At 28.9% G+C, this 15,144-nt stretch overlaps 4 protein-coding genes across 4 annotated transcripts; 2 read left to right on the forward strand and 2 right to left on the reverse strand.

Annotated features, from left to right (window-relative positions):
• Positions 1 to 172: 172 nt before the first annotated feature.
• Positions 173 to 865, forward strand: GO595_005644 (uncharacterized protein; the record flags this gene model as incomplete). The annotated part of the gene is made up of 1 exon (XM_067918910.1): positions 173 to 865. The coding sequence occupies one exon, from the start codon at positions 173 to 175 to the stop codon at positions 863 to 865; it is 693 nt and encodes a 230-aa protein (XP_067774276.1).
• A 107-nt stretch (positions 866 to 972) lies between these two features.
• GO595_005645 (uncharacterized protein) lies at positions 973 to 1,293 on the forward strand (the record flags this gene model as incomplete). The annotated part of the gene is made up of 1 exon (XM_067918911.1): positions 973 to 1,293. The coding sequence occupies one exon, from the start codon at positions 973 to 975 to the stop codon at positions 1,291 to 1,293; it is 321 nt and encodes a 106-aa protein (XP_067774277.1).
• Positions 1,294 to 1,324: 31 nt separating this feature from the next.
• Positions 1,325 to 2,170, reverse strand: GO595_005646 (uncharacterized protein; the record flags this gene model as incomplete). Its single annotated transcript, XM_067918912.1, has 1 exon — positions 1,325 to 2,170. The coding sequence occupies one exon, from the start codon at positions 2,168 to 2,170 to the stop codon at positions 1,325 to 1,327; it is 846 nt and encodes a 281-aa protein (XP_067774278.1).
• Positions 2,171 to 4,671: 2,501 nt separating this feature from the next.
• Positions 4,672 to 5,556, reverse strand: GO595_005647 (UBX domain containing protein; the record flags this gene model as incomplete). The annotated part of the gene is made up of 1 exon (XM_067918913.1): positions 4,672 to 5,556. One exon carries the CDS (start codon positions 5,554 to 5,556, stop codon positions 4,672 to 4,674), a length of 885 nt encoding a protein of 294 aa, XP_067774279.1.
• Between the last annotated feature and the right edge of the window lie 9,588 nt (positions 5,557 to 15,144).

Consider the following 15,144-nt stretch of genomic DNA (forward strand, 5'->3'; position numbering starts at 1 on the left):
TTAATTTTCAAATTGAAAAAATAATTCTTAAAAAGCACAAAAATACAGTTGTTGTTGCATAAGAGTTCCTCTATTTTTCCTTTTTTACAGTTGCGAACAATTTTTTTTCTGTTTTTGGATCGCTACACTGTCATTTTTATTTTAATTCAAATTATGTTGACATTTTGATTTTATGAATACAAAAGACACCATCCTAGCCAAATTAAAACAGATAAATGACGAAAGAGCCAAGAACAGAATACTGCGTTTCCAAAGCACATCCAATCAGAGCTCAAATAATTTTTTCGAAATCAGCGAAAATGAAGATCCAATTGAGAACTATGTTCAATCTTCTCCGACATGTGCTCAAGAAATCACAAATCCAATAGAGACATCATTTTATAAGGATTCACCTCCCCCACCAATATTTATTGAAGATAATTCAACAATCAATTTTCTCAATGTACTATATCCCATTGGACAAACAGCTAATGGTAATTGGTATATTGTTTCTGAGTGTTTTTACATTGAACCTCTTTGTGAGTACCATAAAGATTGGGAGAACAATGAATCTCGAATCAAATCTGTCCTTTTCCATGCAGCTCGTCTTATCGTTGACCTTTCCAAAGTACTTCACAAAGACCTTCCATGCGACATTAAAATAGAAGGGCCAAAAGTTTTGATCCAATCCAATAATCAAGAATACGATTTGCTCAACTTTTCTCCTCTCCGGCAATTTTTGATTGCAATAAAGCTGTTGAACAAAGATGCTTTTTATATTGGTAACTTTGGTGAGCAAGCACTCCTTCAGAACTTGCATGCTGCACTTAATCGGAAAAATAATGTCGAAACTGTGAGTTCGATACACTTAAGCAACATTCTTTAATTGTTATTTGTTAAAAAAAAATGTTTTTCGTGAACTTTGGCTTTTTTCATTGACAATAAACGGGTTCTTTTGTGTTCAAATTAATCGTTGTAATATCCATTTTTCAAATGGAAACACGTGAATTCTCTTATAATTTTCAAAACGAAGACCTTTATATTGAAGAAGTTTCTTTTGGTAAGAGTCGTTATATCTATATCGGCGACAAATCTAGACAGTTCAATGATTTATCAATGGCCATGCCAAATCCTGTTACATCAACACATTTACTTGGAGATAAGCCCAGTGACGAACTTACCTCATTTATTTCAGATCTTACTAAGTCACCTATTCTTTTATCCTATTCTTTTCCACTTGACAATGAGTCTGATCTTCATCGATTTGATTTTGTCAAATCCAAACTTCGCGCAATATATTCCACACAGAAGTGAAACCAAATAAAACAAAAATGTTTTTTTCATCTTATTTATTATTTGCTATGAGTAAAATTCCTGAAATATCGAACCTTTTCAGGTGAATTGACCAATTGTTCAAGTGGCTGACTCCGGAGATAAGGAACTTGAAGAATCGATAATATGAATTTGTCGAAACAGGGAATGTGGCAAGGGCATCCTCTTTGTTGAGATCCTGGTTGCTTGACTGATCATCAATTTTGTGGAAAGATACATTATCGTTTGATCCATATAAGATCCATGAAGATGGACCTCCTTGTGCTTTTTGATTCATGCGTGGTGGACCCCATAATGTGTATGAAGTGATTTTGGCTGTAAGAAATGGTGGCAAAGCAATTGTAAATGACGTATTTTGTAATGGGGCTGATGAAAAATAAGTATTATCAAGGCTGAAAAGCTTGGAAATGTGATGTGTAGGATCAGTGGATGCATTTGAAGCTTCGGCATAGATAAGACCTTGATCAAATGGATTGATATATGGACGAGATTCACCAGCAGTACCTATTTTCTCTAAAATGTTCTCTATGACAAGCTGGTTTTCATCATGTTTTGATGGTGCTTTGATACCTACTGCATATTTTTCAAGTTGTGCTTTATTGATTGTGGGATTTAAGAATAGAAAAGAACGGATTTGAAGAAGGATTTTATCTTGCATACGCATCCAGCTTTTAAGGATTTCAACGGATAAGTCTTTTGGGATCCAATCTTTATTTAGAAGTGATGTTGCTTTTCTAATATCAACCATATTAAATTCTTGAAAAGATATTGATTTGATTTCCTTAAGAGCATCATCTGTCTTCATTTCCTTGTTGTCTACTTTCTCGCATATTTCATTTAGCTTTTCAAACTCTGTCATTAAAAATGTGCTCAATAATTGGCAAAGAATTTACTTAACAATTTTTGGTGTCATTTTTTTGTGAAAAAGTGAACTGAATAATTTTAGCAACCGTTGATTTTCAATGAGAAAACGATTAAAATGCGTTGAAACGTTATGTGAGCTCACTCCATAGAAAGAATTGCTTCAATCTGAAATGAGAATTTATGTTTAAGTGTTTCAAAATCTTCAGATATTTTTTGTAAAAGTGTTTCATGTGATACAGAATTCCAAATTTTATTGAGATGGATTTCAATCTTTTCCCATAAATTAGATGATTCCTTGCCAAAACATTGAATAAAAATCATAACATCTAATCTTAATATGTGAATTCCAATCGAATTAATTCGATTTATCTTAGTGAGATTATAATATATACTGCTTGCAATTCCATCAATGATTCTGTTTTTCTGAAGCTGAAATATTTCACCCCACTTACATTTGGCACTAATAAATTTATTTAATAAATAAGATACCCAACTATGATGAAATTTTTCCAAATTATTTGATTCCCAATCAAATGATACAAATATAGATGAAATAACAGGATTAATATCAATAAAAAATTGTTTTATTAACATATCAATAAGTAATTTTTCTAAATATATTCCAACTATATTTAAATCATTAAAACACTTTTCTTTTAACCCATGTTGTAAACAATGATCAATTATATTTTCTAAATTTTTCCCTGTGTTGTCTCTTAGTTTTTCTAAAATATGAATATGATTTATTCCTTTTATACTTATCATTTCATGTATATAATCATAAAATGAAAGAATTGAATTTTTTATAATTAGTGTATCTGCATTTGGACCAAAAATACTATCATTATCAATAAAAGCAATTAAAAATTTATCTAATTTTAATTTCCAATTTTTATATATAAAATTAGTTTGTTGCTTCAAATGGTTTCTATACCATAGAATAATGTGTTCGTTAAGTCCATTAATTTTCTTGTATGATGATTTTGGAAAATTAGCATTCTTTAAAACATTTACTATTTTATTGATTAATAAATGTAGTTCTGTATTAAAAATACCCTCAACTGTCTTTTTATTATTTTCCTCAATTTGAATCATAACAATCTCTTCAAAAAAATTTATCATTTGAAACATAAGTTTTTCAATTTCTGATAAACATCTTACATATTCTTCTAAGTTAAATTCCTTGTAAAAAGAGCAAATAATATTAAAAAGTGAGAGTGAATCTTCAAATTGTTGGCACAATAAATCAATTGAACTTTTATTACTTTCTACTCTTTCCACAAGTGATTGAAGAATCTCCAAAATTAAATTTCCTTTATGTTCAATACTTAATACTAATTTTAAATGGTTTTTATTGTATGTACTCATTGACATTTTTTTAAGATCTTCTTTCAAATAAAAATATAATTTCCGAAGTGATGAATCTATTGAATTAAGTACATTAACAAATAATGGAAGAGATTGCAAATATGAATACGAATTAACTTTTTGTATTATCTTTATGATTTCATCAAATTGTCCCATATTTTTATAGTTTTCGATTTCACGAGGAAACTTGAATAAAAATGCATATTTCGATAAACTTGATAATAAACTGGATGCATTTGATGCTTCAAAAGATTCCTCATTAAGTGGATCATAAAAGATTTTTGCCTTTTCGATAATATTTGTAATTAAATGAAGTAGTTTCTCAATTGAAATTTCTAACATCTCTTTGTTTTTAGATTTTTCATTATCTTGAATAAGGTTACTTAATGCTTTTAGAAAAAAATGAATATTTTCTGAAATGAGTATTGTTTTGTTATTCGAAACATTTTGAGTTTCTTTTTGTAATAAATCAATAGCAAGAATAATTTGTTGTAGATTTTGGTTACCAAATATTCTTTCAGCATAATGAACTTCATTAAAGCTTTTAGAGCGCAATGACTTTGTAGATTTATCAGATAGAATTAAAGCTGATCTATTTCTTAACGGCATTACTAATCTATCTAAATCATCTATGGTGTTTTGGAATTGTTCTTCATTTGAACATTTCCCTGGAATTCCAAACAAAGATACAGCATCATCCCATTTCTTGAATGTTTCATTTTTAAATTCAAAATACGCGTTTGGTAAAAACGAAGACTTTTCATCTATAATTATCTTTGTATTGCTTGGATATATAATTTTCTTTCTTATTTGCATAAAAAAATAATTTTTACCTAAAGTAAAAACCATTTACATGTCAGGAAAAAGCAGAAAGTAAAAGGTAATTCACACAAATTCAAATTATCTTTCAATTTCCTAAATTATTCACCTAAAATTTGAAAAATAAGATAAGTCATTTTAAAACACATTTTTGAAATCCGCATGAGTACATTTTCGATTAGTATATATTATTATTAAATCAAACGAAATAATTATATGAAGTTAATTAATGATATTTTTAATTATAATTATATATCAATTATTTAGATTTAAATGCTAAATAAATTTCTAAGTGAAACAAAAATATTTTTATTCATCAATTTCTTCTGTATCGACCTGTACAGTTTCTCTTCTCGAGAACCCTAATTCCCCGAATGTTTTATCCGCGTCTTCTTCCTTCAGTTCTTTTGGTGGGAATCCGAACTTTATTGTTGGCTTCATCGGCGCAAAGTCAACCCAAACAAAATCAAAAAGTAACTGCGCAGGATCCGATTTACTGAAGCCGCGCATCTTCGCAGGCTTGCCAGTGATCATGCACCTTATTTTTATTGTTTCGGGTGAATCTTGTGGAGGTTCTGGTGGTAATGAATTAAATCGGCACAATGCGGTAAGTCTAACATTTTCCTCATACTCTTTCTCCGCTTCTTCTTCGGCCTTCTTTTGTGCAACTTCGGCTTCTTCGCGTTGAACTTGAGCCAAAATTTCATTGTATTCTCTATCTTGATCTATAATTATATCTCTGGATTGTTGTGAATTCTGATATCGTCGCCTCCTTTTTAGGAGTTCATTTTGTAATGGACGGGAGAGTCTGTAAAGACGATTGAGATCATTTTGTGATGATATTTCAAAAAGCTTTCGAATATCAGAAACATTAGAAGAGGGGCAAAAAAATACGCCAAGGAAAGGAAGTGAGTTGATTGGAAGACTGCGAGATATTTCATAGGCATTTTTGGAATTATATGGTGCTTTGAAAATAATATAATCTTCATGTGGCGGATCAAAAGTAATTTGTGATTCTACTCCATTGTATGTTAAATGTAAAATAAGAAGTTTTCCTTGATTTGAGCAATCACATATCGAGGAACGAAGCGTTTTATCTGTTTCGCAGAATGCTTGACTTGGAACGTAGGATTCTTTGAACGAACGGAAAAGAGATTTTATACCATGGCCAACTTTGGATAAGAAGACAGCCATTTTTCCAATTTGGCCAGAAAGTTCTTTCTGGCAATTTTTATTCTGTTGAAATTTGATTTTTTTGATAATTTTAAAATGCCATAAATTTAAATCAAAATTTACGATCAAAATGCGCAGAAAATCTCTATGAATTGGGGTTTCATAAAAAATAGAATCAAAAATTCTTATTATAATAAATATATGTATATAATATTTTCATTTTTTCGAAAAAAATTTCCATACACTTGTTATTTATTAAAAAATTTTTAAGTGAATTTATCTCATAGTCAACAACCAACTTTCCCTCTCATAGATTTTTTTTTTTTAAATTTTGTAATTATTTATAATGTTCAAAGTATATATCAAGCATATAAATAGATGTAGACAAGTTTAGATTAATATATAATGATTTTTAAAAATCTTAATTTCCTGAATTTGGTCAAATCTGTTTACGATCAGACCGCGAGCTCGTTTGGGCTTTTACTGATGGTAGCGAGAAATATCTGATAATGGTATTCTATTATTTTAACTTTATTTTTTAATATGTTTTAAAATATGATCAAACATATTATCAACACCTTCACCTGTAATTGCACTTGTTTCAAAATAAGCAGCTTTTATTGTCTTTGCTCTACTAATTCCTTTATCGCGTGATATTACTCTATATTTTGTATCAATCTTATTTGCACATAAACAAAGAAGACCATGGAATCCCTTAAGATAAAGTCTTTTGAATATTTCTACGTCCTGAAATGATTTAATATTTTCCACAGAAAAAACAATAATAACAGCATCACAATCAAATTTTTTTCTTTCGAACAAATCAGGGAAAATTGTTTCATAATCTGGTTCATCATCACATATATCAAAATGCAATTCAATTTTAAATCCTTTATAAATTATTTTTTTCTCATTTAGAAAATATTCATTTTCATTATCAATTGTTGATTTACATTCATCTAAATCAAAAATACTTTTCTTTAAAGTTGATCTACCAGCAAATTGGCATCCGTAAATATCTATTTTTAAAGTAGCACTTATTGATTTAGATTTTAAAGATAATTTTGGATTTGTAATCATTAAAAGCATTGAAAGAATTTCATCAATTGTTGGGCGATTTTTTGGATTCTTTGAAAGCATTTTTTTAATGAGATTTTGTATGTTATTGCTATATTTATTAGAAATTGATATATACTTTCCTTTTGTTATGGATCTTTTAAGTTCTGCTCTTCCATTCCCATTAAACGGAGGTTGAAGTGTACATAACTCATAAATAATACAGCCTAAAGACCAAATATCTGTTTTATAATCATATGATTGGAAATTAATTTGTTCAGGAGACATGTATAATAATGTTCCTGCGTATGTTGTACCACATTGCTGATGAATTGTTTCAAGAATTTTAACATCATCAAGATCACCAATCTTGACAACATTTGTCTGAGTAAGGAAAATATTTTGTGGCTTTAAGTCACGATGAATAATGTTATGATGATGCATAAATTGAATGCCATGAGCAATTTGTATGAAATAATGTATAACTTCTGCTTCTGGAATGTTTGTTTTAGAACTTTGTGATGCTTTTATCCTTTGCGATAAATCACCACCATCTGCATATTCCATAACAATATTAATAGCTTGGGATTCTACAAAGCAATCAATATAATTGACAATGTTTTGATGAGAATATGATTTAATTATATTAAATTTATTTATAATATTATCTTTTTCTTTTGGTGTAAAATATATATTTTCAATTTTTTTGAGTACGATTTTTTCCCTCGATAAAATATTATCTTCTACAAGGAGAATTTTCCCTAAATAACATGTTCCGAGTGTCTTAATCTTTTTATATTTTTCCATTTGGGAAAATGTGCCCACAATTAAAATTTTAAATACAGTTCACAAATTTTAGTGAAAAGTGCACAAAAACGGGAAGAATATAAAACAAAAGTATTTGATTGATTAAATGCTCTAAAAAATGTGTATGATTTTGCCTATCGCATTTACTTACACATACCCAACAGCCTCCAAATCTTTTAACAAATGAGTTACTTAATGCATTAAAAACAACAGAAGTTCAATTATCATCAACATTACGCTATCGGTTATTATTAATGTAATAATGTAATTACAATTTAAATAACTGAAAATTATAATGAAATGTTAAATAGTTTATAACCACCATGGTGAAATTATTGGTATAAATAGAACATGGAGCAAAAACACAATAAGCAGCTAATAAACTTCTCAAAACGGGCTATTTCCACCCCCTATATATATTTCGATAATTTTAATTATTTATTGAAATATTGATATTTTGAAGATCAAAAAGTGATCAAAAATGGATTTTTTAAAATTTTTTTATTATGTGATGATTTTAAATAATAATTTTTTTAATTAAAAATGTTTCATTTTGTTCCACGAATGTATCGCTTGAAAAAAATTTAATTTCAATTTTTCGAATTAATAATTTAGAATTCTCATCAAGCCACTTTTTGAAATGAAAAAATTAAAAAAAAATAATTTGGGTAATCGTTTTCGCCATGAACCGCCCTTTCAAAAAGTGTAGAAATATTTTCAGGAAATTGACGTTTATTTTTAAAGAAGGTAATGGAACAAATTATTGAAGAATGCTCTCAGATCAAGATGACATTATTTCCATACAAACAGTATTTAACTATTACACAATTTATCACAGAAATTACAAGGAACATTGGTATTCCTTATTCTGCATATCAAACGCATAATAAAAATAGAAATCATGTTTTCTGTTGTACTTTCCATGGAACAAGATCTGGTTTAATTTGTTGTAATTCAAAATTGGTTTTTATGATAGTAATAATTGATAATATTATGTTTTTTTCTGCCAATAAAATTCAATCAAAATTAGAACATTCACATCCATTAGATGTGGATTTTTATTTAGCTCATAGGAACTTAATGGATTCCACTACAATTAAAAAAATACGCGATCAACAATTAATTGATGTTCCACCAGGAATTATTCGGTCAAATTTAAATGTTACAATAGATTCAAATATTTTCTACAATATTCGAAGAGATGTTATTCGTGAACAAAAAACCGAAAATTTAGACTTATTAATTAATAAATTACAAACGTTTAGATAAATTAAAATATATTTTGCATAAGGATAATGATGGTAATATTTATTCATCGACAGCTATTTATTTAAAAGTATCATCATCTTCATATTGGAATGATATTATAAATGTTGATGATACATCTGTTACTAATATTTACGATTTTCCATTGATCGTAATAGTTACTATTGATCCAGATGACAAAACTCAAATCCTTTCGTATGGGTTTATGAAAGATAAAACTTAAGAAGGCTTTACTGTTTTTTTTTAAAGATGTCGGCGATTTCATAAAGAAACCAATTCGAGTAAAAACCATGGACAGATGCATAGCACAATTTAATTTAGTAAAAGTAATCTATCCAGAATCTATCATTGGATTTTGTTTGATTCACATCCAACGAAACCTTACGACTCTTAATGATATGGAAATCATGCATGTGTTTTTCAAAATGATATTAAATATGGATTATTGTGAAGTTTTTATAGATTCGTTTAAGAATTAATGTAAAGAAACACAATCAAATGGAAGAGATCTATAATCAAATATGATTAAGCTTAGAGAGCACTGGCTTCCATTAGATTTGGCTCTTCAAGGAGTATATGAAAAATGTATAAATACATAACGTGTAGATAATATTTTTTCTCGCTATAAAACAAATTATCAATTTTCACAGATGACTCTTATTCAATCAATAGAGAGATTAAATAATCTCGCACACATTTTAATTGTCAAATTAATAAGTCACTCATTAAACAATCATTTTGCACATATCTTGCTTATAAAGGAAGAAGACAAAAATATGATTGGAGACATATTTGCAAATACACTGACTGATGAGTATTTAAAGGCACAAATTGATATTTATGAACCTACAGTTTGTTGTTGGTGTATTCTCCGCAATAAAGCACCAGAATTTTCAATTCCTTGTCGTCATATTTTGATGACAATTAATGAAATTGAATTAAAGAATATCTAATAGGTATCTTAGAGAAATCCCTTCTGCTGAACAAACCAAAGTCGATATTATTGAGGATATGAAGAACAATGAGAAAAAAAATTCTACCTCAATAATGGCAATAGTATCGTATTTGGCTTCTCTTGCTCATCAAAATCAAAAGGTTTCACAACCTTCTGATGATATTTCTGAAAAAGCAGAAATCATCAAAAAACATATTAACATTGGAATGCCATCTGCAATTGCAAGGAAAGGGCAATTTTCAAAACATCTCTCTAAAAATGTGGTTCTTGGAGGAAGGCCAAAAACCACAAAATCATATCAATGTAGCATCTGTCATTGTTTTGGGCATAATGTGCGAACATGTCCAAAAAAAATAAGTAATAACAACTTAATAAAAATATTATGAAACGAATTTTCTGGAAGTTCAATAATGATAATATGATAATCTAAATGATGGATATGAAATTATGAGAATTGAGAGAATAAAAATGTATAAGTGATGATGATATAAAAAATATGAGATGTTGTTTTATTGAGATATTGTTTGACGGGTTTTCCATAAAATTTTAGAAAGATTCTCTGGAGTAAATTTCTCCACTTTTCGAGAGGGCGGTTCATAGCGAAAACGATTATCAAAATAATTTTGTTCACAATTATCAATTCAATTTAAAATCACAAAAATTGTATTGTTTATATAGAGAGTGCTCCTGAAATTTCCATACCAGCTATGCTAATGTCTACTGAGACATATCGAGTATATGCAGAAGTTTTCCACCTTCCATGGGCTTTTATGATACAATCATTAACATTTTTTGATGAGGCATAATATGCTGCTCATTCACGAAAACTATGAAATCCATAATTTTGATATTCTTCAATTCCAATAGTTATAAGTACATATAGAAGATGAGCTCTGAGTGTATATTGAGTTCAAGATTCTATGTGATCATTACTAGAAATTAAGTTTAAATAATTTATAAATTGAAATGGACTATAATCTGTCTTATTGTCATAGATATTTGTAAACGTACCATTCCCGAACTGATCTGTTTTATAAGTCTGTATGTTGAGTTTTATTAAGTTTTCGCCTTCAACTACAATATCGCTTTTCTTAGAATTTAGCGCTTCACTTATTCTGAGAAATGCTGCAAACATTAACGATATCAAGAATATAAACTGTAAATTATCAATATTTGTTGGTGGAAATTTTTCAATTATTTTCGGAAACCATTTTGGATCAAACGGTGGTAACTTTGCATTCGGACAAGAACCTGAATATGATGACCTTCTCATTCCACTTCTAAATATTTTGAATTTTATTGAATGCGTTAATATTTCCGAGTCATTTTGTTGTAAATAATGTGTAAAACTATCAATGTAAGCTGATAACGTACAGCATTTCATATTCTGATCGTTTTTAAATATGAATTTTGAATGTGTAAAATGATCTATGATCAATTTGCTTTTTTTCCACATATATGCTTATTTATAATATACATTTTTGATGAAAAAAAAATGCTTCTTTCTCATTTTTTTTGATAATAAAAAAAATTGTGCTATAGTTTTTTTATGGGACTAGATTAACTATAAAGTGCACAATTTTTTTATGTGCGATACTTTTTGGGGTGTTTCCCTAAAAAAATAAATTGAATACTTCACAAAACAGGAAGTCTTTTGAATCAAAAATTATCCTGATTTGAATTCATTTCGTTGTTTTTAATTCACTGCCATTAAAATTCTGAGAAAATATCTCGTTCACATCATTTTTATTTTTTATCATGTAAAAATCAAGACAAGCCTTGCAATTAGAGAGAAAGACAAAAGCGTATCAAGGCAGAAAGACAAGCACGTATTTATAGACGACTTTGTGAAGCTAAAAGTGTCGAATGTTTCAAATATAGAGAGAAATGAAGATATTGATACAGAAAATGAAGAATATGCTGATATTTTTGTTCAATAATATTGAGAAACCTCGGAGTTTTCTTTTAACCAAGGTACCCCCTCCCCCAAAGAGAGCCCTAATGGCGTATGAGTGCATTTATCACAAATATGCCGTAGCCTGACTCCGCGGGCACTTTTTTTATAAAAGGGCGTAGACAGGTGATCAGTATAAAGTGTACGAGAAATGGGGGTTAAGGTTAAATTTTATAGATCAATTTCGACCGTTATTATAGGACGTTTAAAAATACAAATATTTTCACATTTCCTGTCATTTCAAGGAAGACGTTTAACGGCTGGTACCTTGCGAATGATATATTACGTGAAAATATAAATTTTATCTCATATCGTTCATTTCAAAAAGTTCGAGTACCTTAAATAAAATTTTAGGGAAACTATTTTAAGGCAAATGAATTGTTTATTTATTTGAGTTTAGATCTGATTGTAGAAATATGTCATCAGGCGACTTGATTTCTACTTCATTGAACCTTTCCTTTACTGCTTCAATATCCTTCGATAGACAACCTTCGAAAGACTGTTCAATGCTGTGGTTTGCTGTTACTATGAATTTAAAACTTACCGGGTACATACCTATTGAACTTCCTTTGATCTCATCTAAGAAAGGGTATCTATCGCTCCAAATTTTAATATGTCGCAATAGTGCACTTCCATTATACGGGAAATCGTCAAGTATCACTACTTTATGATTTCCTAAAATGTAGCCATCCCACCACTTATTAAAAGCTACGAAATAAATTAATCTTCCCGGTACTTTGTGTGCCCAACGGGACTTCGCTACCCCTGCCGGTCCCCATATCCAATAATTTTTAATTTTAAGTTCTCCCTGGAATGTCCCTGACTCAGCCATATTCCTTAACATATGGGCCCTTTTAACTGCTAAAATTTGATTTCGATGTATTATTAAATCCTTAGGATATTTTGATTCTATATCTTCAATTGAAAGTTCTCTAATATCATTCATCAGATTTCCGTAATAATTGTCTTCATCAATTTTCTTTAAAATTGCTTGTGACACTTGACCAAATTCTCAATAATTATTTTCTTTTCTGCAATATCTTATATTTATGACTTCTGATGATCTTGCAAGTTCTGAGAAGAAGTTATCTATATTAATTTTTGAAATCAACGAATTTTTTCTACATTTCTTTTTTAAATGTAAGTAAATTTGCAAATGATGAGTTTCTGTAGTTGGAACGATTTCCTTTCCTATTATTCCATATTTACAATGATTAGTAATGAATAATTGTAATTGATTATTAATATTATCGTTGTAATTATTGATTTTTCCTGCCCATCTGATTCCTTCTGGATTGACCTGTTGTACCCTGTTTTGAGCATTTTCTCTTGTCCTAATTGTTTCCATTGCCTCGACGCTTCTTCTGGCCATTTTGATAAGTGATATTAGTTTATTGACGATTATTTTTTATTGAAATCTTATTATATTATTTGAAATCTCATACATTTTCTGACTTTGGAATTTTTATCATTCAATTTATTGTTTTTTAGGAAAGTATTCAATTGACATGTTGTGAATTTATAGTTTTTCATGTAACATCTCATTAGGAAGTTCTTAACTTGACACTACTGTGGGAACCTCATATTTATTTATAAGTCAGATGGAATATGACGATTCTTTTGATACTTTTGAATCATGTGATGATACATTTGATTATACAATACCTAATGCTTTACCTGAATCAATGTTGTCTGAATATGAAGAAAAACCGTTCCAAGTACCTCCTCCGGTACTATCCTACAACCGTGGAAAATTTGAATACTACTTTCTCAAAAAGTGAAGGCCCTATTCAATCATTATGAAGAATTTGAATTTTTGAAGGTGTAATTTTCATTCAAAAATTGGCTTTCAATTCGTTTTCTGAAAAAACATTCTAATTCTATATTATTTTGAATAATTTACAATTTTCGTCATGTTTTTTTCGAATAAAAATTAAATTTGGCGAAGATGGTGTGGAATGAATGTTGTAATATTTCATTTTCTGCTAATCGAGTTCTATTGTATTATGTTAATTCTCATCTATATGTGCTTATTTGCACCTATATGTGTTACTTTTCATCATTTTATGTACCAACATTTGCTTAAATCATTCAAATATAATTTGGCAAATATGTAATTCGAACGACTTTCATTTGATATAGATAATACATAGTGAACATGGGGTTTAGTTAAAGATGGATTCAAACTTATTCTAATATCAGACATGGAGCTCATATGATTAATTATATTCAAAAAGTTTACAAATCAATGTTTACATTATTATTTCAATGAGCAATTGATTTAATTATTTCCATCCAACCTCCACAAAACATCATATATTTTTTTCTTTTTATTTTAATTGCTCTGATCGTCGTAAAGATTAAATTTTATAAGATTTTAAAGTAATAAAACATAATTAATATGTAGAACATGACAATTCATAAACATTTGTATGCGAAGCAATTGATTTTATTGATCAATTTATAAAATATTAATTAAGTCAAAAATGAATTTTAATGTAACATTTATATAAAATTTGTGTTGTAATACAGAGAAGATTAAATATTTTACAATATCTTAATTCTTGATCGTCATTTAATATATAATAATCGTTTCTTTTGATTCATTATAATCAATGCAATGTATAATGTATGCAATGTCGATAACTTGCTATATAATAATATCTGTTTCAGCATCTTTGCCGAATTTAATTTATTTTTGTTCAAAAAACATGGCGAAAATCGTAAATTATTCAAAATGAAATTGAATCAAAATATTTTTGCAAAAAACGAATTTAGAGCCAATTTTTGAATGCAAATTACGCCTCATTTAAATTCTCCATAATGATTGAATGAAGCCTTCACTTTTTGAATACAACTTATCCAAATTTCTAACGGGTTACTCTCTAAGCAAAAGGGAAAATTTGAATACCTTGCTATCGAAAAGTGGGAACGTCTTTCAATTATGCGTGATTTTTTAAATAACATTGAAAAAATCTCATTCAAAATATTTTCGTGAGAAAATATCCCTTCTCTAATTTGATTCAAATGTATTACATTTCTTGACATGTAAATTTCTGAAAATTTATAAAATGTCACCAAATAGATTTGTTCACAAATCAATTTACACATGTTTAAATGCAATCGATTTAGAGAAATTGAAATGATACAAGAATAATTACATTTCAAATGCTTGATCCAAACTCACAACTAATTGCAAATCTGCTGTATCATTTTGTGTATTTTGTGGTTCTCCTTTAGATATTAATAATCAATATTATACATTAATATCAATCAAATGATTTATGTATTTATTCGGAACATCAAAAGTTAATGAGGGTTAAATAAACATTCAGGTTGTACTCCAAACGGTCGCCACAAGAAAAATATTGTTTCTATATTCTATGGTAGGTATATAATGCGGTCGGGACTGATCCCGAGGAACCCAAAAAGGTCCCGGCCGGGGGCCGGGACCCTTTTGGGTTCCTCGGGATCAGTCCCGACCTTTTCATTTAACCGAGGGAGCTGATAGCTCAGAAGCATCCTGGGTCCCCTTCGAGTCCCCCGGATGCTTCTGAGCTATCAGCCCCCC

The sequence above is a fragment of the Histomonas meleagridis genome (assembly GCF_020186115.1).
Source record: "Histomonas meleagridis strain 2922-C6/04-10x chromosome Unknown contig_36, whole genome shotgun sequence".
Lineage (NCBI taxonomy): Eukaryota > Parabasalia > Tritrichomonadida > Dientamoebidae > Histomonas > Histomonas meleagridis.